This window comes from Lonchura striata, chromosome 5 (assembly GCF_046129695.1).
Source record: "Lonchura striata isolate bLonStr1 chromosome 5, bLonStr1.mat, whole genome shotgun sequence".
NCBI lineage: Eukaryota > Metazoa > Chordata > Aves > Passeriformes > Estrildidae > Lonchura > Lonchura striata.
The window spans coordinates 29,953,752-29,975,735 of record NC_134607.1 but is presented as its reverse complement, the minus strand read 5'-3'; the positions used below and the strand labels follow the sequence as shown (position 1 = coordinate 29,975,735).

General features: G+C 39.6%; 2 protein-coding genes across 2 annotated transcripts in view; both read left to right on the top strand.

Annotated features, from left to right (window-relative positions):
* The first annotated feature begins 9,903 nt into the window (after positions 1–9,903).
* Positions 9,904–13,294, top strand: LOC110484520 (secreted frizzled-related protein 5). Its single transcript, XM_021555237.3, has 4 exons — positions 9,904–10,190; positions 10,721–10,890; positions 11,776–11,868; positions 12,947–13,294. Exons 1-4 carry the CDS (start codon positions 9,904–9,906, stop codon positions 13,255–13,257), a joined length of 861 nt encoding a protein of 286 aa, XP_021410912.2. The 3' UTR covers positions 13,258–13,294.
* Positions 13,295–14,819: 1,525 nt separating this feature from the next.
* The window catches only part of TUBGCP6 (tubulin gamma complex component 6), a 41,398-nt gene continuing 34,233 nt past the window's right edge, over positions 14,820–21,984 (top strand). Inside the window, exons 1-12 of the mRNA XM_077783428.1 lie at positions 14,820–15,057; positions 15,599–15,665; positions 16,489–16,623; positions 16,926–17,022; positions 17,689–17,786; positions 17,862–17,966; positions 18,149–18,217; positions 18,833–18,959; positions 19,455–19,520; positions 19,876–19,935; positions 20,307–20,396; positions 21,624–21,730. Coding sequence (XP_077639554.1) covers positions 15,601–15,665; positions 16,489–16,623; positions 16,926–17,022; positions 17,689–17,786; positions 17,862–17,966; positions 18,149–18,217; positions 18,833–18,959; positions 19,455–19,520; positions 19,876–19,935; positions 20,307–20,396; positions 21,624–21,730 — 1,019 coding nt within the window. The 5' untranslated portion in view covers positions 14,820–15,057; positions 15,599–15,600. The remainder of the gene's footprint in view (positions 15,058–15,598; positions 15,666–16,488; positions 16,624–16,925; positions 17,023–17,688; positions 17,787–17,861; positions 17,967–18,148; positions 18,218–18,832; positions 18,960–19,454; positions 19,521–19,875; positions 19,936–20,306; positions 20,397–21,623; positions 21,731–21,984) is intronic.

Below are 21,984 nucleotides of genomic sequence, written 5' to 3'. Positions count from 1 at the left end.
AAAATGCTCAGGAAAAGCTGAAGAGCTGAGCTGAGCAAGCAGAGAGCATCATTGTGTCCCACACACTGGCTTGCCTTAATGTATCAAATTCATACCAGTGGATGCCTGAGGGCTCTTTAGGGTTAATAAAATCTTCTCTAATATGGTGGTGTGGCATCATCAGCTGGTTCATACATCCTTTGTGACTAGCTAGGAATTTTAAAGACTAAATCCCTCTCTTCTTGTTAGACCTTAGTAAACATGGGTATGACAGTAGGGCTGCTTGTGAAGGGCCTCTACCACAAATGATCCTTTTCTCTTAGAAAAACGAAAACTTGGAAGTAGGCAGAATTTGAAGCACTAGTTCCCCTCATTTTTCTGTGTTAGTTTTATCTACTTAAGCAGTATTCCAACCAAGAAGATCAAATACAGCTAATTCTCAAAAAAGTAGCCAAGTGAATGTCCTCACACATGTGGCCAGGGACCCAAGCTGACTTCTCCCACTGGAGTGTTGGGACAGAATTGCTGTGGCATGACTTCAGTAAGCACAGGGACAGAAGTTGTTTGTTCCCTTTAAATAAGATTAGCATATGCGTCTGCAGCATCCCTTGCTGAAGCCAAGATATTAGGATGAGGTTGCTTTATTGAGCCAACCCTACGGCAGGGAAAGTACCTCCCATACTGAATGCTTTTTCAACATCATGGACCAAAACCAAACATTTTATAGAATGTTGTGAAAGATAATTCACCAAAAAGAGTGAAAGAGTGGTCTGTGTATGCTGGCCACCTTTGTCAATTTTGCTCACATAAAGGTCTGCCATAACACACTGACATCAATAGGATGGATTCTAACACTCAGCATAAGCAAAACAGGTAGAATATTGCCTTCCAGGGTATAGTCATGGGTTATGGGAACTGTCTTTGCCTTCCTTATGTACAGAACCTGTCTGTTAGTAACTCCAGTACCTCTGTTTCATTTTGCTAGAATATCAGGGATAAAAATGCTACTCGTCATGAAGAGAAACACATAGCATTTTCTGTGGGTGTTTCTAAAAGTAGTTTTCTCTCTCACCAAACAATTCAAAGGTCTCCTGTCCCAATACATACAACATTAGTAATGCTGTAGTAGAGATGTAGACGTAACAAGGTTTATGGGGAATGACAATAGCTTTTATCATTTTTATCAGACAGATATAAGAGCAAAGGAAGAAAGCTGAGGAAGCTGCCAGGGAAACATGCACCTTTTATGGTGGGAAACTAGAGCTGCAATCACAAATCCTTTTGCTCTGGATGCTCCAGTCTAATTTCAAGATACCTTCCCCTCTAAAGTATTTGCTCCTCTATGGTTTCCATAATGAAAGGAGCCTCCTGTGGACACAGTTATCAATCTTTGATCACTGCAACCAGCATGAAACCCTTAATGCTATTTAGAGAATGAAAATGGATCTTAAAACTAAAAAAAGCCATCAGCATCTGCCTAACTGTAAATTTAATTATTTGTCTGGTTATGCCTCCCTGAGCTTCATATACTAATTAGAAGTAAACCATAGCTTTAGAGATCATTTAGGTACTGTTTGATTTTGAGCTACTTCTAAATTATTGCTCTACATTTTTTCTTATTTACTCAGCTCTTCTTGTTGTGTAGCTATTTAGGATGGATTCACCCATCTCACTTCCCAGTAGCTCCAGTGGAAGAAAATGGTTGCCCTGGAATGAAGGTAAAGGGGTGTGAAGACCAAGTGACATAACATTTCACAGGCAGGCCCCACAGTCTGCACCCAGATTAGCAAATGGGCGCTGAAGTCTCGGACCCTCTAATCCTGGTCTGCTGGCTCAGGGGCTCTGCCCAGGTATTGAAATCCAAATAGAGTTTAATCATTAGGGTGGAGACTCCTTTATCAGTGAATTTCTCTTTGAGATAGGGTAATAGAAACCAAGTGTCTTTGATGTCAACAGAGGCAATGTGTGCAACATAAGCCATCACAGAGAAAAAGGAGGAGTCTGCCAGCTGCCACAAGGCTCAGAGAAAGACAAGATATTTTTTCTTCCCTATCTTTTTGTATAGCATATAGCATCTATGCTTTCTCTTTAAAGACTGATTTGTGGTTTGTTTGGATTTTGGGTTTTTTGGTTCTTTCAAACTAAATTGTCCCTGTCTGCAGAGAATTTAAAAGACTTTAATGAATGCCGATGGGGCTGTCTCACAAAACAGAGGGGAGGGGATGAAATGGTTGATTCTGTAATACTCAGGCTTGCTGTGGGAATGGTTGTGGCAATATGAATTGTCTTTTTAGGAACAATTGCTGAGGTTTTACAGATTTTGCAGGCCCAGCATCAGTATTACAGGAAGGCACTATGCATTCACCATTAATGTGCATATAAAAAGATTTAATAAGAATACAAGATGCAGAATCCACTTACTTTTACAAAACTGTTCTAGGTGTTTTCTCAGACAGACAAAAAGACTTAGACAGTATTTAAAGATATACCATCCCTGCATGATAACAGAGAGAAAATCATAAAGTTTCAAATCAAAAAGTAGTGTCTGTGAAGCCATTATCACATTTGAAATCTAGACCTGCCCACCTAATGCCTGGTATGGACCTGCCAGTTGTCTGCTGCAGTGCTGCCCTCCTGCTGTCTCTCAAATTCTTCACTCCTCACACAGAGGTGTGATTTGGCTAAGCATTTGTAGTCAAAGCAGGTTACACATAAGGCCTGTTTCTTCATTAATTGAACCTTGAAAAATGTTTTGAGTTCCTTGGTATATGAGGAATACTGAAAAAGTAGATTAGTGGCATCTGCAATAGCAAATGTGTCTTTTGTCAGGATAGGAAGGTGCCTTAAAGGCTTCAAAGGGCTCCCTTTTGAGGTCATCCTTGTCCAAAAGGTATGTGGAAGGTAATATCGAAAATAGGTAGAGTGAAAAAAACTATTCACACTGTCAGTGAGCAATCCTTAGTCTTTGAGCACATAGTTCATGGTACAGAACAGAAAAGAACTATTCCCATATAATATTTGTATAGGGGTCAGGTAGAAATTATATACCATACCCTATGAATGGACACACTGATTTGTGAAGCAGTTACTCTTGTAATTCTAATTGCCGCAGTTAAAAATATATTTTATCAGAATCCCAAGAAGTTTTTGAATATTGTCTATATACACATTAGAGTTCAGGATACAACTATTTGTTTTGAAAAAAGTTTAGTACACACCTCTGTACTTGAATTAAAGAGTTTGCAAATGTTTTTTGTTAGAAAGCCCAGAGTAATAAACTTATTTCCAAAACTACACTAACATAGAAACCTAAAGCTAGGATTTATCAAGAAAATATATTTTCTTTTTGAAATTTTAAAATTCCATTCTACAGTCTTAAACACAATATGAAACGCAGGAATTTATGAAAAAAGGCTGCCAGGATTCTAATGATCAGAAGCTGCAATTCATGTCCCGGGTGTTACTTTGACTATTTCTTGATAAGTCTTTGGTTTCGCCAAGAACATTTGCAACAGGAACATTTGCTTTGATTATTTAGCTTTAAATACATATTCATTGTCTGGAATGAGATTACATTATACCATCAAGGTGTGCCAGAGTACGTTTGCACTGGATATGAGGAAATATGTCTTCATGGAAAGTTATCAAGTGTTGCAACAGGCTGCCCAGGGAAGTGGTTGAGTTGTGTTCCCTGGGAGTATTCAAAAGTCATGTAGATGTAACATTTAGCGATGTGGTGTAGTGGAACTTAGTGGTGTTAGGTTTATGGCTGGACTTGGTGGTCTTAAAGGTCTTTTCCAACCTAAATGATTTTATGAATCGAGTAATTTTATGAATCTACATTATTCAAGAAAAAAATTATGCAAATGCCAGAGGGACTCTTGCTTAGAGAAGATTTGGCCATTATATCTAATTCAGGTACTTGAAGCACATCTGTGTACTTGTGAAATGTTACAGAAATTATTTAAATGTTGCTTATTCAACAAAGCATTTAGGCTGAAGTTTGCCTTTTAAACAGGGGCTTCAGGTCTGCTGCTTCCCGTGGTGTTAAAGTGAATCCAGCCCGGCCTGCCGCGTGTTGTGGAAACGTCAGATGCCAAGAGCATTTCCTGCGGGTGGCTGGGATGCACAGAAGTTAAATGCGAAATACTGCCAAGCGACTTAAAAGGGATGGGCTCCAGGCGTGCTGGAGTCAGCAGAGCACTCTCCCAGGGTTTTACTTGTTTAACTGATAGAGCTATCTCCAGTGGCAGCTAGAAGCCAGACACGATTTTCAAGACTTAATGTGTTTTTGTCTTATCTTGATGATCACTAGTTGGCTACAGACCACAGACAAAGAAAGAATCGGGGAGGGGGAATAGACAAGGTGTCGATGTTTACTTTCTCAATGGACTACAAATAGTTGGTATGTAATGTTTCCTTGTAGCCCAAACAGCTGTTGCCCTGTTTCCCTATGAAAGAGTTCGAGCCTACTTGTATTCCCTTATGTTCACAGAGGTTTAGAAATAATTCAGTGAGCTGTGTGTTCAACTTCACTTTTTATTTCATTTGGAGCTGTTTGTGACAGAAAATACATGACAAGAGACGCAGCTATGATAGAAATTTGATAGAGGGAAAACCAGCATCAGCCCAGTTGCCAAAAGACTACAAAAGCTGCCTAAGTCTAAAAGAAAAGAGTTTTTCTGTGTCAGAAATTGTGCCTGGAATACATGATACTCCACTTGTCAAATAGTCCTTCTTTCACAAAATTAAATCATAGCAAAACGAAATTGAAATCCAGTAAAGCTGACTCAAGACTAAAAAAAAGATATTAGTCAAAGCAGCAAACCAATACCAGCCAAGGAATAAAAATACCCTAAGACATTTAATTTGTTTTTACCTGAGGGAGAACAGAGAAGAATTGCTATTGCTACCAACTGTTTGTAGAAGGTGCTCATCTGGTACATGATCAATAGTGTAAAACCTTAAATTCAGATAGACTGTCTTTTGCTCCCACATGAAAGCCCTTATTTGGAATTTGCTTACCCCTGGAGCAAAACCAACGTTATTGCCATGGTTTTTATGGCTTAAAAACAAATATCCATTTTAAAACAACCATGCCAGCATTTCTTTCCTGTTTTCATCCACCTTGAAAGCAAACAGCTTCACACAGTATTTAACCAATGTGGTGTTCACCATAAGGCCCTGATGTGCAGCACCTGGGACATGGCCTAATGCAATTTTATGAGTGTGCCACTAATAAGTCAGTACTGGATTTCAGTTCTTCCTGTAAAATCACTTCACACAGATTGTCCTGCTCTGCATTGACAAAACATTGCTGGGCAGGACCTCCAGAAGCTGCATGGGTCAATGAACAATGTGATGTCAAAGCTCAGATCTGTATGCCTGTGCCAGCTGCTAGCTGGTTAGCAAGTCACCTCATCTTCCTCTGTCCTGTTTTTGGCCCTGGCTGACTTGCCTACTTAGAAAATGCTACTTACCTGGTTTTTGTATAGTATTCAACACCCTTGTGCTCTGAGTGATACACCTGGGACCTGTGTGGGTATTTACATGCCCTCTCCGCACTCTTGTAGCATCTGAACACTTCATATTTGGACATGTTTAACTCCTGCATCCCCCCCATTGTTAACCAGGACAATCTGTGTGTGCAGGAGGACAGTGCAATAGGGCTAAAGCTTCCCGAAGAAATGTGGCAGAGTCAGAAACTAAGTTTGGGTCACCCAAAGAATCTAATTTCTCTTTCACTGTTAAAGCAAACTTTCCTCTCAGTTAATCAGCTGAGAGTAGAAAGGGCAGTGCAGAGCATGCCAAAGCAGTGAGCCTGAAACAATTTCCATTACAAATTTATAAGAAAATAAAGTATTTCTGTCCTTTAAAAATTGAACCAATGCTAAAGCCATTGTGACAAATAAATTAATGAGGCCTTTTCAAAGGCATTCAGAGGCATCCATGACTCTGTCTCTGCTGTTTTACAAATACCACATGTGGCCTAATTATTTTTTTAATAAAGAAAAGGAAATGTTATGAAACAAATCCTGCACTGCAGACTAAAGATGTGAGTTCAGCAAAGCTTTAATCAGAACAAGGACCACCTCTCTGCTGCCTTCTTGCTTTGATCTTTGTCTGGGAGCCTTGCGTCTCTGCAATTGACTCCAGTTAAAAATGACTCCAGCCAAATATTGCAACAAATGTCTAGATTAAAACAAAAAATCCTTACATCTGCAAATTTGCTCTCAACCCCCTGCTTTCTTTGAAGAAAATTTCAATCCTGTTTCTTACTGGGCTCTGATGGGTGGCTCCTGGTTAATCTCTGTCTGTCTCCCTGGTAACAGTCAAAGGAGAGGACACAGAGGTGGGCAGGGAGGGAGCCACTGTTCCTCTTATCACGGTCCATCAGCAGGTGTCCTTTGCTCATATCCAGGAACAGTAAATACAGCCTGTGGCTAAGGGAACCACCACACGGCTTTCTTCAGAAGTCTGAAAGAGCAATAGCTGGACTCCAGATTTTGAGATCTCTAACTGTATGCAGGCACTGCAATTGCCATGATAATCCTTTTTTTTTACTTCAGTCAGTCCTTGTTCAAGCACCCTCTACAGACATATATCACTACAAACAGAAATACTGAGCCACCAGTTTTTGTGCAGTTTGAATGTTTGTGATAGTGTGGCAACAGTAAAACAGTTTACTGTGTTCACAAAATCAATCTGTTTGTATATTCGGTTGATGTTTTTTCCCCACTGTGAAATGAGCAGCTGAGTGTTTGCAAAGAAATGGAGAATTTATGGCACAGCAACATGGGTGCTGCAGGTTATGCTTCTGCCAACATCTGCTGACCTGTAGCACTCTCCAACCAATGGCAATCAATTCTGCATGCTCACTTTTAATAACTGTTCTGCAAGTCCTGCTAAAATTAAAATTATAAAGGCTTCCTGTCAAACCAAGTTCAAAGGTAACATCTGCTCATGAAGAACATCAAAATAATTGAGCCTGAACCAAAGCCCTGTCCCTTACTTAAAAGTGACCCAGGAGTGAAAAGGATATCAAATTTGTAAATTCCTTAAAAAAATATGACACTGAAAACAGCACAGGGTAAGAAATTTGACCCACTTGAACCAAGTCACTTCCAGAAGAGAATCAGAAGCTCGCATAAATTATTCTCTTTCCTGACAGAAGATGGCTGTCAAAAATTACTGAATTATGGATAATGATCTCGCTTCAGAACCACCCTTGGACCCAGTACAGTCATGGGCATCCAGCAAAAGCATTTGGGCATATTTTCCTCTTGAAACTGGTGGCAATTCTTCAGCCCTTGAGTCTACCAAAAGTCAGCTCCCCAAAAGCAAAGCATCAAAAGATAGTTGGATGCCTCTAAGAGGCTAAAAGAAACTTTAAAGCACAGCTCTGCAGTGGCTCATAAATCACCTCCTCCTTGGGAAGCCTGGCAGGAGGCTGACTCAGAGATACACAATTATTTATTTGTAAGACAGTTCCTATGGAGACTAAGTTTGCCAGGATAGGTATGTTAGATGATCTTTGTCTCACATGCTCTCATTATGCTTGCTTCTGTTCTGTCCATCAGTCGTGATTCAGGGGACCTCTCAAATCAGCAGCCAAGGTTCTGGGTACAGCCAGAGCTCAGCCCAGCACAACTGAGGCATGGGCTGGTTGAAGGCTCCTGGAAGGACACAGCCACCCTCCTCCTGCAGAGCAGCACCAAGGGCACAGCTAGAGACCCAGCAACCCCTCCTTAGCTGGAGTAACAACGCTGAGTCAGGTTTTAAGATGAATCAAATTTTCTTACAGGTTGTGAAGCAGTCACTGAGAAAAACAGAGAGACAAACATCTAAATAATTGAGAGACCAAATACTCTTTCTTATAATACTCTTATAATGCTCTTACTCTTTCTTAAATACTTTATATGTTTTGTACCATTGAGAAATCTGCATGTAATACCATGCTCCTCATGTAGGAGAAAGGCTTCTTACACAGAGATGTTGCCAGCTACTTAGAGATAGCAATCAGATGAGAGAAGTATTACAGAGGAATATCACTGGAGACAGAAAGGAATTTGATTAATTTCATAAAATTACAAGACAAAGGGCTGTGTAACTGGCTCAGCCAGGACCTGCCTCTTCTTGGGTTAAGCAACTTTGTGAAGTCGTTTCACTGCACAATGGTAGCAAGAGCAGCTGTGTGGAAGTGTGGCCTGCAGACATACCTGCATAGATTTAGCAAGCATGGGGCTTTTACTGCAGGCTCTAACTTCCTCAGAAATGCATGGAGCACCTGTCAAAGGGAAGCTATCACCAGGCCTAAGACAGCCTGTTTAGGTATTCAGTTCCTCTGCTTTGGGGTAAGGTAAGGGATACAGAGGAGCCACATTTGCTGGGAAAAAAAAAAACACCAAGTCTGGCAACAAAGCATGAGAAGAAAAACTGACAATTGTTTTAAATACATTTTTATTTGCTGGGACCTTGCATGATGTCATTTTTTTATACTTATTTAAACAGATACTGTAATTTTACTAGTAGTTTGGAGTAAAGAAGGCAGCTAAGGATGAATCAGTAGGGGGTTGTCTTTGTTTTCAAAGATGCTAGGATTAGTAACCTAACCTTTAAGTATTAACATGTAAATTATGTGCGATGCATTGTCTAAGTGTGCTAAATCTCAGTATAAGGACAAAAAGCTATAGTTTCTGAAAAAATTTCAATCAAGCATCAGTAATACTAGATGATACATTATTATGAACATACTTATTTTAGCCTAATACCCAAGACATATTTTACAGTAGATCCACATACAAATTATTAATAGCTAGACATTTCTGCTAATAAATCGTATAACCAGGTGTGGAAATAAAAAGTAACACACATAACTAATTGGAAAAAAAAGTATTTTCATCAAATAAAAAAAATCTCCAGAAGAGGCTTTGTTTAGATCTTCAGCTTCTAAAACTCATAATCTGACTTTCCTATTCATAACAGGTAAGCTATGCATTACTGAGATGCATTACTTTCATCTTGATTGGTTCTCAATTTCTCTATAGCAAAGAGCTGCACTAACAGTGATAACACAATTTTTTTGTGCTATGAACAGAAAATGTACGCAATCTGGTATAATTTGCTTTCATACACTTTGATGCCATTATAATTTATTAATAAATTGTTGAAATGCTGCATTATTTGAGCATTTTTAAATGTAGACAGCTTTATTCAAAATAATAAAAATGTGTAACTGAACTTTCCTGAATAAATGCTGATAGTCACAACAGCGCTACAAATTCAATTCTGTATTTTCAGGCATCTATTAAAAGAAGTTGAGGCCTTTGGCATGTCACAGAATAGGAATCCAAATTTCCAGTCAAAATACTTGGTTAATGCGGAGTCTGTCTCTTTTACAGTGCTTGACAAAAGAAAGTGCTTCTTCTCCATTGTAAAACAGTGGAAGAGACATGGGCCATTAGCACAAGCAAAACATTTTCACTTGATAAGTCAATCTGGGCTGTTTTTTCTGTCATGTCAGCAGTGTCTGAAAACAAAGGAGACACAGAAGCCCCAGGAGACAGCATGTCTGCCCAACCCTGTTTCTGGGGGATCTCTTAATTTGTTTTTGAAAGCACGGTGAACCTTCCAGGTGTCAAAGTTTAATATGCTACATAGCATACTGCAGCCACTGACACCGTGGGACCCAAATCAGTGTCCTTGGGGAACATACATCTATACTTTTTCTCCACCTCCCTGGCTGTCACAACAATCCCTTCATTAGGCAATAAGACCTGGTCTTGTCTCGAGTGATTTGATAAGCAGTTGATAACCAACAGTTCATTAAGCTCTTGGGATATATAAGCCACAAGGTTTTCAGCATGCCTCTGCACTTGAGTGGTTTGACAGCTCCCTGTTCAACAGCCCAGAAGTCACTGGAAGATGTTATTGACTGCAAAAATACTTCTTTTTGCCGTGATTTTTCCCCAAAGATTGGCAACAGCTTTGGACATTGGATTATCCACGAAATGTGTAGTGATACCCAAGGAGATGGGCATGTGCCACAATATTGGATACTCTGAAATGAGACTTCCCAACCTGATGGGACACACAAGCATGGCAGAAGTTATCCTAAAATCCACCACCTGGCAGCACCTTGTACACACAGACTGTCACCCTCACGTGAGGACGTTCCTGTGCTCTCTGTTTGCACCCATCTGCTTAGATACGTAAGTATCACAGCACAGTACAAAACTCCAGCCTTTATTTGCTAGAATAGGAATAAAATCAAATGCATGTTTATTATAATCTAAAGGTGATCTCCACTTTTTCGGAAGTAATTCTGTTAGCTTTTTTGTATTCATCAGAAAAAAAAGTACTGAAAACTTGTTCCACTTCAATTTTAGTTTGCCTTGGGAACACGAATGGTGTTGTCAAAGGATATAATGTTTTATTTTGTTACAGCTGAACTTTATTCTTATTCATTTAGGATTGAAGCACCTACAGTGAATAGAATCAGGCTCATACTGAAGCTTTTCTCAGGTTGCCATATACGCATTTTTAAAATCATAACTAAACATTGTAAGCTCAGTCCATACACAGACTGCTTGCATAATTTGCATGGCTGCTGCTTTTGGAATGGTATCACTATCGAAGGGTGCTAAATGTCAGCAAAGATGATGCACTTTGCGCAGGAATCACTGTTGCGATAGTTTCTGTTATCACTGAGCTGACTCAGCCGATATTCCTGCCACGACAGGTTCATCCATCCCTGCAGGAGTATGTGTGCCGCTGTCCGTGACAGCTGCGCCCCCGCGCTCCTGTGCCACGGACACCGCTGGCCGGCCAGCCTGGCCTGCGACCGATTCCCTGCAGACGAGGACATGTGCCTGGCGCCTCTCACCAGGGACTACAAACACTTGCACAAAGGTAGCTCGAAGGTGGCGGAGGGGAGGGTGGCCGTACCCTGTGCTCCTGGGAATCAAGGAGACACAGGGAACTCTGCTCCCAGACGTTCTGTGGGTTTGTCAGTGCAGTCGAGTCTAGCTTTCCTCTGCACGTGTTCATGCAGATGGGTGGCAGAGTGGCAGCGCTGGCAGTGCAAGCTGCAGCAGACCTGCAGCGCTGCAAGTCAGCAGTGCAGAGGCTGTGCTGTGGTGTGGAGGAAGGCATTGTCACCCTGCAGTGTCATACACACAGCAGCACACCATGTTTGAATTGCTTTGGGGTCTCTTTGTAGACTTATCAATGGCCCTTATCACAGATGCATTTATGTATGCAACAAGCTAGTTTTCAGATCAGTTTAGTAAAATTGGGATGATGTTATGTGATTTTCCTCAAAGAAGCATTAGTTATCTTGGCATTAATGTTCAAATCTTCAAATGCACTCACACTTCGTAATTCTGTGGAAAAGAGTAAGATTAAGTTGCTGCTAGCACACCCAAATTTATGTATATTCACAGGCTTAGTGCAGCTGAACCCAGAGTGACAGACAGAATCAGCCACCTAACCCCTTACACCCACTGTAGTTGTGTTAAAAATTATACTGTATTTGTTACGTTATTTGTTGCTGATAATTGATCTTGTCAGCCAGAGCAAGGGCTGAATGGGCATGGAAAATGAAACTCTTTTTCATCTCTAGCCTTGTTTTCAGAGAAATGTGTTGGCTTTTTACCTATTATCACTGGCCTTGTATTTGATGTGTATTTTGGCTGTCATTCCTGTGGTTAAACAGTGGGCTCTCAGCTTTGGCAGCAGAAAATTAAAACAAATTATTCTAAAAGATAACAATGAGACTTTGTAATTTCTTATCAGTCCTACCAAAGCCTACCTGCCAGACTTGTCCAGCAGTGGAGGAATTCTTTACACACAAAAGAGTTCTTGAAGTTTTCTGTGACAGTAACTTTGGTAAGTCCTTGCTAATATACCTGTTGTAAAAGAGAGTAACAACTCTTCTTCTAAATGCTTTAAAAGTAGGATTACAATTAGTGACAGTTTCTGCAGGGATTTCAAAGGATTAAGAGTTTAGCTGCTAACTTAGCTTTAGGTTGGTTTTCAAAATAAGTTATTTCTAATCTAAATATAAGAAGGATTTATTGTGCATGAAAGATTTATCAGTGATCTAGTTTCCAACCAAATACCTGTTCTGGTCTAGTTGGCTACAACATGCTTTATGGAAAATATTTCTGTCAAAAGCAGCCAAATAAGCAATATTGCCTTTTATTAGCATTTAAACTGAAAGTAAAGCTTTGGTGTTTTACAAGTATATGGTATATGGTATATCTTTGCTACTTTTGTGGATGAGTTTGTGATATGTAACTTACTGAGAAGGAGATTCAGAAAATCATATCAGTAGAAGGAATTCTTATCTCCAGTTCTCTTGTTGGAGTGATGAGTGGAGATTGCTCTAGAGACTTCCTGGAAAGCCCTTTAATGGGAATGCAGAGGCTTCCAGCGACTTTGTCTAGCATTAGATCAAGAAATACAGACAAATGTCATGCTAAAAAGTGTGGATGGAGTCAGGTGGGGTAGGTAGATGCCTATAATGAGAAGGGAATATCTAAAAGGGTGGTATCAACAAGCCATTTTTGCCTAGGGATTCCACACATAGACCACACATAGACATGGTGAGTTTCAGGAAGATTGTTTGGGCAGTTGCTGGGCAGTTTTGTGATACAAGAATAAGACCAAAAGCTTACAACATGTAATTACTTGAAGTTTGACATAACATGTTGATGGTAAAAATAAATTACACTTGTGAAAATATTTTTTCCTAGTCATCTAATTCAATGGGGGAAAAAATCCTTTACTGCATAAAATTTATTTTCCAAAAATGTTTTAAACTTTGGCTGGAAGAGGCTTCACCATACTCTGTCAACATAAAGTATGATAACATTTTTAAGGAATTTTTCTGTTTTCACTGGTATTATTTTTTATTGTATTTGAGAAGTTATCTGACTTGCATTTCCTTTTCCTTTTTCCTTAGCAGTGAAAGTAAAGCTGTCCAAGAAGAGAACAGCATTTGAGGACCAAGAGTATAACATTGAATGCCAGGTGGAATTCATTACCCAGGGCTCACTCTTGCCCTACGAAACTCAGAGCATGATACAACAGTGGCTACTAATTAATGAAAAATGTATAGAGAGGATGACTCCAACCCACCGTCCCATGGTGTATCTCCTTGTGGGGAATATTGAAGAGGGCATCATTTTAGTAAAACAGATTTATCGCTGGCAGAGGAAGGACTCCCAGCTGACTGTGGCCACTCAGAAGTGGAGATACCATAAATGCTTGTAAATATTTATCATATTATTTGTAAAAAGATGATTATATTTCTCATGCCAAACCTATCTTGTAAATATGAATGTATTATAAGTTGACTACAAAGCTTTCATTTCCTTTTAAATTGTATTGTAAGTTGAACTCAAACCACATTGTTATCAAGCTTCCTTTTGGTAGTGTTACAGCTCATCCTGTTTGAACTTGGACATCTAGGGATATATGTTTATTTGAGTTATGATTTTAAAAAATGTAATATGTGCAAAAAACAGCATAAACCAGTTTCAAATCCAGCTGACTGCTTTCAGTGTATTTGCCTATACCACTTGCTCTGTCATTTTCTCCAGCTACCTATCCTTTCCCTGCCTAATGTTTCATGAATCCACCTCAATTGTCTCCGTTGGAGTATTTTGAAAGGAGGCAGCCCTCTGCTGGTCGCTTTTGCCGGAATCAGAGTGGAATAAAGAGAAGAATAATTAACACAGTATGTTTTGCCCCAGTCGCAAGAATATTTAGTTACTGGGTGTCATAAATCAGATCCCTTCTACTGAAAAGTCCCTTTTCATTTTCAAACACATTACAAAAGTTAATTTATAAAATTTACCCGTTCTCCAAGTGGTCGCAGGGAACTATTGGAGTCAAAATATTAAAAAAAATATATACATTAGGCACATGATAAGCATCCTCATGGTCAGTGCAATACACTGACATCAAAGACTACACGAGCATGGACAGAAATTGACTTAATTTTAGTTTCATAAATGTGTATAACAAACACATTAACAGCTGGCAACACATAAATTAGAAACTATTTCAATAATACAGTGTCTATTATTATATTTTCTTGAAACAAATACGAGGAAAGTTTATGGGCAGTAGATTTCTAGAATTCGCACCTGTAATGATCTGGGTTTCTGATACATTCCCCAGAAGTGCAGGTTTGTATCAGGTTATTGAATGTGATGACAACTGTTCCACCTGTTTCTACCATGAACTGGGAAAGAGGTGGAAACCGAGGAAAGAAGCGGTCAATAATGGGAGAAGCTGTGTACACACACGTGCCGGCTGGACGGGCCGGAGAGGCACCAGCGCCCGGGCCACGTCACTGCGGGAACGGAGGAGTCACCTTGCAGTCCAGGCTCTTACTTTCTTTTTCATTATGCCAGTAAATGCCGCACAGCCCGCGGCTGGGGGTTGTTTTGCTTTTGGGTCAGTTCCACGCTAAATGTTCACGCTAAAACCCTTCCAGCGGTTGCACTTCCCGGGCACGGCCCTGCGCCCGCGCCTGCCCCGGCCGCGGGGCTGTGCACCGTGACTCAAACGCGATTCGAACCGTGCTTCAAACCGCGGTTCAAATGCGATTCGCACCGCGCCTCAAACCGCGACTCGAACGCGATTCGAAAGCGACTCAAGCCGCGATCCGAACCGCGCCTCGAACGGCGCTGCCGGCGCGCCGGGGGCGGGGCTGCGCTCGGCGCGCCCACAGCCGGGCCCGGGACGCGCCGCCGCCCCGCCCTCCCCTCGGAAGGCGCCGGCCGGGCCGGGCCGGGGCCGAGCGGCGGGGCCAGGCCGGGGCCGCGAGGCGGGGCCGGGCCGGGGCCGAGCGGCGGAGCGGAGCGCGCCCGGGGCACGCGGGGCGCTCGCATCCGCTGTCTGCCCGTCGGCTTCTTTAGCGTCTGTCTGGGGTTTGTGAAAGACCGATGAAGTTCTAAACCAGACAGATCCCTGCTGTGCGCGTGGTGTACAAAATGCTGCTGTTCCTATTCGTGGCTTTGTAGCTGAGGTTCTCCCCCCCGGCGCTTCGGCCTCGCCGCGCAGGTAAGGCTGTGTGCCATGGGGGAGGCGGCGGCCTGGGCTCGGCGCCTCCGCTGCCCGCTCCTTGCGAGCCCTGCCCGCTCCTTGCGAGCCCTGCCCGGCCCTTGCGAGCCCTGCCCGGCCCTTGCGAGCCCTGCCCGGCCCTTGGGAGCCCTGCCCGCTCCTTGCGAGCCCTGCCCGGCCCTTGGGAGCCCTGCCCGGCCCTTGGGAGCCCTGCCCGCTCCTTGCGAGCCCTGCCCGCTCTTTGTGAGCCCTGCCCGGCCCTTGCGAGCCCTGCCCGGCCCTTGCGAGCCCTGCCCGCTCCTTGCGAGCCCTGCCTGCTCCCCGTTTCGGCGGCGCAGCTTTGTCAGAATCTGAGTCCTTAATGTTCTTCTTTGATGTCCTTCTGTAAATTCTGTAAGTACAAAGTGTAAAGTACAAAATCATCATGCTAGCACGGATGCTCTGTACTTACATTCTGACAATCTATTGTAATAGTAACTGGTTTAAGTTTACTTCTGATGTGAAATATGTGTCTTGGTGTTCTTGTTCTGTTTGGTTGTAGCAATGGCTTCAGGAACAGCGCTGATTTATGATGAGGAGATGACCGCTCACAAACTACTTTGGAGTGAGTAAGTCACTGCTATAGTTTTTATTATTGGATTCTTATTAGGAGTCGTGAGAGCAATACCAAATACATGCATTTTTTGTAAATGTGATAGGAAGTATCTGGTGGTACTTCCTGTAATTTCCAAGTAAAAAGAAAGTCTTAACTCTAAGAGGAAAAAAAAATATTTTATTCACAAATTGTGTCTAGATAACGTAATGATTATCTGAAACTGGATTTGAGAAGCTACCGGCATTCAGTCTGGGAGACCTTAAAAAGACTTGTTAGGATGAGATGTCTCAGTAGCCCTCTAAATAATGTGTTTTAAGCTAATTAAATTGTTTATAAAATTAAAGTATCATTGACCTTGGAAAAGTGTGTAGATATACTCACTCAGCTGAAACATGTAAATTACATTCAGTTAGAAATTTGTATATTACTTAAGTTAGTATAATTTAGAAGAGTTCCTTTACAGTGCCTAGGGTAACAATCCATTGTTGTCTTTTCTCCCACACCTGCTTCTTCTCTGTTCACCTTCATTGTAACCTACAGCTTTCAATTGCAGCATTCCCATGTCTGTAGCTAAGCATTGCAACTTTTTACCAGTGAGAGAAGAAAGAAAAAATGATGCTATTGTATTGCTTGTTTGGGTTTTTTTTATGATTTGTTTTTGCTTACATATTTTAGAATCAATTTCTAACTCAGTTCTGAAACAGAAAATACTTAAAGATTTTTTTCCCATTTTTACTCTCATGTATCTCTCTTTTTTTAAAGCTAGGCTTTATGAAGTGCATTAGTTACTTGTGTTGGTATAGTATTACAGTAATATAATTATTGTTTATTTTTAGTCCCATTTGTGATATTGAAGTGCCAGAAAGACTTTCCTCCTCCTATGAGCAGCTTAGAAGTTACCATCTTGTGGAAAGGTGTGTCCCTGTGCCTGCCAGAGAAGGAAGCGAGGAGGAGATCCTGTTGGTTCACAGGTCTGAAACTTAACTTTCATTCAGATTAATTCAATGAAACAGCAGATCTCATACCTCCAGATTATATTTTGATCTATTTGAAAAGAGTGTTCAAAAATTCAATGGCTTCCATTAATTTCAATGGAAAATGTGTCACAATGTTGAGTGCTGAATTATGAATCTGCTATTCCACCAAATCTACATTCTCACTCTGTGGGGTCTTAAGCAATGAATGCTGATTTATACACTGGAATACAAGTAAACTTCTAAAAAATATTTATAGTTGTTTACTTAAGTGTTGTGTTAATCTCTTTCTCCTGCAGTTTAGAGCACTTGGAAGTGGCAAAAAGCACTCAGACAATGAATGAAGAGGAGCTGAAAAGGGTCTCCAAAAATTATGATGCTTTTTTCTTTCATCCGGTGTGTAAGTTAAACTGCTTCCTCTGTTGGGAGTTAAAACTATTTGTGTTACTGCACCAGAGTGGCATTTTTCTAAGAAGGGGAAAAATTAAAAATACTTTTTTTGCTACTTATGTAGTCTCATGTTTATTTATGATATTGTCATTTTCTGTTTCTAGTTTAGTAGAATGCTGTAATTTAAATTGCTCAAGTGTTCTGTCATCTATTTTGTAATCGTATCACACCAGTATAATGCACTACTCAAATTTTAGCTCTATTTTTGTCACTTAATTTGTCACTTCTTATTTTTGTCACTATAGACCATTAATAACCTGCAAATCACACTTTGGTAACAATTGCTCTTAAATATTGTGCCATGAAATTGAGATGAAGTTTTCTGTTATGTTTCTGTAGGGTTTAATTCCTTATTTTCAAAGATGCCATGTTATTCCACTCAGTACATCCATCTCACATTTTTAACTGCTCCACAGAGAGCATCCTTATAAAGATTATGGTGATCACTGGTAGTCATAGGGGAAAGCACATGGGAACATGTGTTGTAAAATTCTGTTTCAGATATTTTCATATAGCTTCAGTAGGGTAGAATTCTGTCAAGCCAGTTTGCTGTTGGGATGCTAAAGCATGGCATGGATGCCGTGTTGAAGCTGATGAGTTTCTCTTTCTCAGAGCACTTACCGCTGTGCCAGACTAGCAGTAGGAGCAGCTTTGCAGCTGGTGGATGCTGTGATGGCAGGGAAAGTGCACAATGGAATGGCGTTAGTCAGGTAAGAAAATACTGAGGAAGTTTTCACTTAGCAAAATTCCTTCTGCTGTGAATAATTTCTAAAATTTTGGTTCAGACCTCCAGGTCACCACAGCCAGAGAAATACAGCTAACGGGTTTTGTTTGTTCAACAACGTTGCTATTGCAGCAGAATATGCAAAACTGAAGTATGGTCTGCAGAGGTAAGTGCATGGTTGACTCTAGTATGTAAACAATTTGACATTGTACTAGTTTAGATTAATGTCTAGAGCTTTCTGGGTGTCATGTTCCTTTTGTTCAGAAAAAACATTTTTCTTTTAAACCTTCTGTAGATTAACATGCTGTGGCTCTTCCTCTGAATGTTTTCTTTTACTGATCTGTACAGAATCCTAATTGTTGACTGGGATGTGCACCATGGGCAAGGAACTCAATATATATTTGAAGAAGATCCAAGGTTTGAAGGATTTTTTTTTCTTGTTTAATGTCAGCTGTTTAAAGATTGCTTGCCCTTCTAGAGAATAAGATTTCTTAAACTTCTAAAACTAGAGTCTTGTGAAACATTCATCTTGCTATTTGAGTCTCTCTGGTTTTCATTTGTTACAAAATAGAAGGAAATATCTAAATCAAAATAAAATATAAATCTGTTCTACTTTAACGAGTAATAAACAAAATAAGTTATGTGATTACCTTGGTTTGCCACTACTGTGGTAGTACATCTATTCTCTGTTAGTGAATTTCTCAGTTAAAGTCTTCAAGTAATAGTTGGATAAAATATATGAACTTTTTTTTTTTAGAAGACCAACATAAGTAGGTTCTAGAAACAAGCCTGCTGTTCTGAAAATTCCTTGTATTCGATCTGTGTAGAGTGCATGCTTACAAGACATTTTTAGCGTGTTAATTTTAACATAGTACCAGTTTTCAGTCTAAATCCTTTGAGAGAACTAAGGAGAAAGGATAGGATAGTTTTGATAGTTTTATTTTTTTGTTTTTGGGCAATGCAGTCATCAGGTTGAGAATATAAAATAATTTCCACAATCTTTTTTTCAAATTGGATTTTTTTTTTTTCCAGTGTTTTGTACTTTTCTTGGCATCGTTATGAACATCAGGAGTTCTGGCCATCACTCAGAGAATCCGATTATGATGCTGTAGGTCTGGGAAAAGGAAAAGGTTTTAATGTAAATTTGCCTTGGAATAAGGTAAATATTATTTACAATACAGCAAAGCTCTTGCAATAATTTTGTATATCATCCTTTGGGTGACACTTTGAGTAAGTGCACTGCTTTACTTGCTTGGCAAATGTCTTACACAGTGTATATTCTTCCTGTCAGGGGAAGGTCTGCTGGAAAAATATGGCTCAGAATGTGATAATGTCTAAACAAGAAAAGGGAGAGAAGAATTTACACACTCATTTTTACTTGAATATCTTGTCTAGCCATCAAATCAAAAAGTGTTTCAGGAGGTGATTACATCCATCCTTGTTTAACAGAGAGCTGAAGCTCATTAAGATAAAAAATGGTGGATATTTACGCACTTTACTTAAATAGAGGATTTTTTACTGTACTTCATAAGATTGCCTCATCTTTAACTTCCCATATCTTTCCCTGTGCAACATTTCCCTAAAGTCTTGAAGAACCTTAGAAAATTTATCATTCCAATTGGAAAACATGCCCCGTGTTTCTCATATTTTTCAGGTTGAGATGGGAAATTCAGATTACCTTGCTGCTTTTTTCCATGTGTTGCTTCCGATGGCATTTGAGGTAATTTTTTACTGCCAAAGAGCACTTCCTAAGTGTTTCTTAAGCAGGTACCATTGAATATTTTACAAAAATGCAGTAATTGCCAGTAGCATAGTAAATATTCTGCTGGAATGACATTGCCCTTATCAACTGAATAGTATTTATGGAATTTTAGTTTTTAAATATTCAACATAATCATCTGCAACTTCTCCAGCAGATACAAAAATAGTACAAGAGGATAATGTATTCAAGGAGAATCCTTACTTGTGTTCATGTTCAAATTGAAATAACAGCTGATCATGGTACAGTTGAAAGCCTGTACAAAATTGAAAATAGGACATAAAGATGTGTTCCAGCTATCTCTCTTTTATAACAGTTTGATCCTGAACTGGTTATTGTCTCCTCTGGATACGATTCTGGAATTGGTGACCCTGAAGTAAGTAACTTGTGGTCTTTATGTTGTCAGTCATGAATCTATTAGGAAAATATTCTTGCTGTTTTAATGTCTTGTGATTGCTAAGTGAAATTCACTTTGATCAAGCTAAAAACACATGCTTGAATTTTTAGTCTGACCCAAGTTCATTAAACATTACAAGACATCTAAAGACAGGTTATTCCGTCACATTGTGTAATTACTGTGTTGTTTTTTTTCGCATTCCTTAAATGCAGTTGGTTCAGCATTCTGTTTGATACAAGGAAAGGCAAGTGTTCTGGTATTCCATCTCAGACTTGGGTACTTCAGATTGAGTTTCTTACCAGTGTTTTTGAATCAAGGTGTCATCTCTTAAAATTTTTTCTTTGGTTTAGGGTCAGATGAATGCCACTCCTGAGGTTTTTGCCCACCTTACCCATTTCCTGATGCAGTTAGCTAATGGAAAACTGTGTGTCATCCTAGAGGTAAAGACTTTTGAAATATACTCCTAGGGGAAAGGTCTTTGTATTAGAGCCATTTAGGGCAAACTAGAAGCTAGGAAGTGAAACTGCTTAACAAAATAATTTCTTATTTTTAGCTTTCTTTGAGTACTAGGAATGCTAAAATGACTGAGATTTGACACTGCTCTTACACTATAGAGTTTTGAAACAAAGGAGCCATATACTCATCATTCAAAAAAACATATCTTCCACAAAACTGTTCAGTTCTTGTGAACAGTGATTAGTCTACTTTTCTTGACAGTCCCAAACCCATTAAAATGTATTTAGTGAATAGGCTGTAATACCAATGTTTTTACAAGTGTATCTTAGTCCAGGAGATTTTATAAAAACTTTTAACCTAAATATACTCTTACTTAGTAATGGAACACTTGGAAAATTTCCTCTTTTTTGATTTAATGATTGTATGCAGGCTCCTTAGGAGATCTTTTTTATTATTTTTTTAACAATTTAAAGTGTTTTCTCCTTTTGAAATCTAGACTTCAACCCCCTATTTCAGCTGCATGTTAGAAAAATAGTGGCTTTTCAGGTAAATAAGTGTGTGGAAATATTGCTGCTAACAAGGTCTTCAAGAGTGAATTGTGTATTAATTGATTCACTTGACCTTGTGTTTTGCATTACCTTTCTTCTAGCATGTTATTATAGACATTTTTGTATATTAGCTGAAGTGCAAGTAAGCATTCACTCCTACCACAGATGGTGTGACTGCTCCATACGTGATAGATGGCTTCCTGCATGTCACCTACCAGTCTTAAATCCATCTTGTTCTCCAGATTCTGCCAAACTATTAGGCAACCACATGTTAAAAGTGTGGGAGATTTCTCTTGTAAAGCCATTTTAGAGGCTAGTGATAGCATTTGCCTTCTCAGGAATCTTTCACAGGGATTGTTAAAGATGGCATGTTGTAGATGGGAATGGAGAAGGCATATTTTTTTATGGCAGAGTAATGACTGGTTTCTGAAGTTACTTGAACTGTGACAAAGTGAGTTCAATCATGGCATGCCAGTGAAGTTCAGCAGTTGGCCACTAAGTTATGTTTTCATACTGAAAAATCATTGACTTAGATATACTTGGATATCATCTTCTGTTTCTATAAATACAGATACATTTCAAAAGGATACTTTATTTTCTCTGTTGTAATTCAGAGAGATATTAAAAGTACTTGTGCCTTAGTTGACACAAAATACTTTTTAGGGTGGATACCACTTGAAATCATTGGGTGAATCAGTGTGCATGACTGTAAGAACTTTGCTTGGAGATCCTGTACCTCAAATAACTGGAGAGATGGCACCTTGTCTAAGGTAAGCATCTGAAGAATTTTAGAACAACTAAAATGAGACTGAACAACTTTAATGAGACTAAAAGACATTCATGTTTTGAACATTTTGCTGAAGTAAGGTTTTAATATTGTAGTTTATAATATACTATTTTCTACTTTGGATAACTTGCATTTTTAAAAAGTCCACCAAGGTACAGTTTTATATACTTTTGTTTTTGAAATTACTTCAAATTGTGAGATCTTATAGCATAAAACTATAAGCCATTTTATCCTTAG

Coding starts and splice junctions, on each gene's coding strand:
- LOC110484520 (XM_021555237.3), top strand. CDS start 9,904: ATGTTATTGACTGCAAAAATACTTCTTTTTGCCGTGATTTTTCCCCAA. Junction 10,891..11,775: donor CTACAAACACTTGCACAAAG/GTAGCTCGAAGG, acceptor ATTTCTTATCAG/TCCTACCAAAGCCTACCTGC. Junction 11,869..12,946: donor TTTCTGTGACAGTAACTTTG/GTAAGTCCTTGC, acceptor CTTTTTCCTTAG/CAGTGAAAGTAAAGCTGTCC.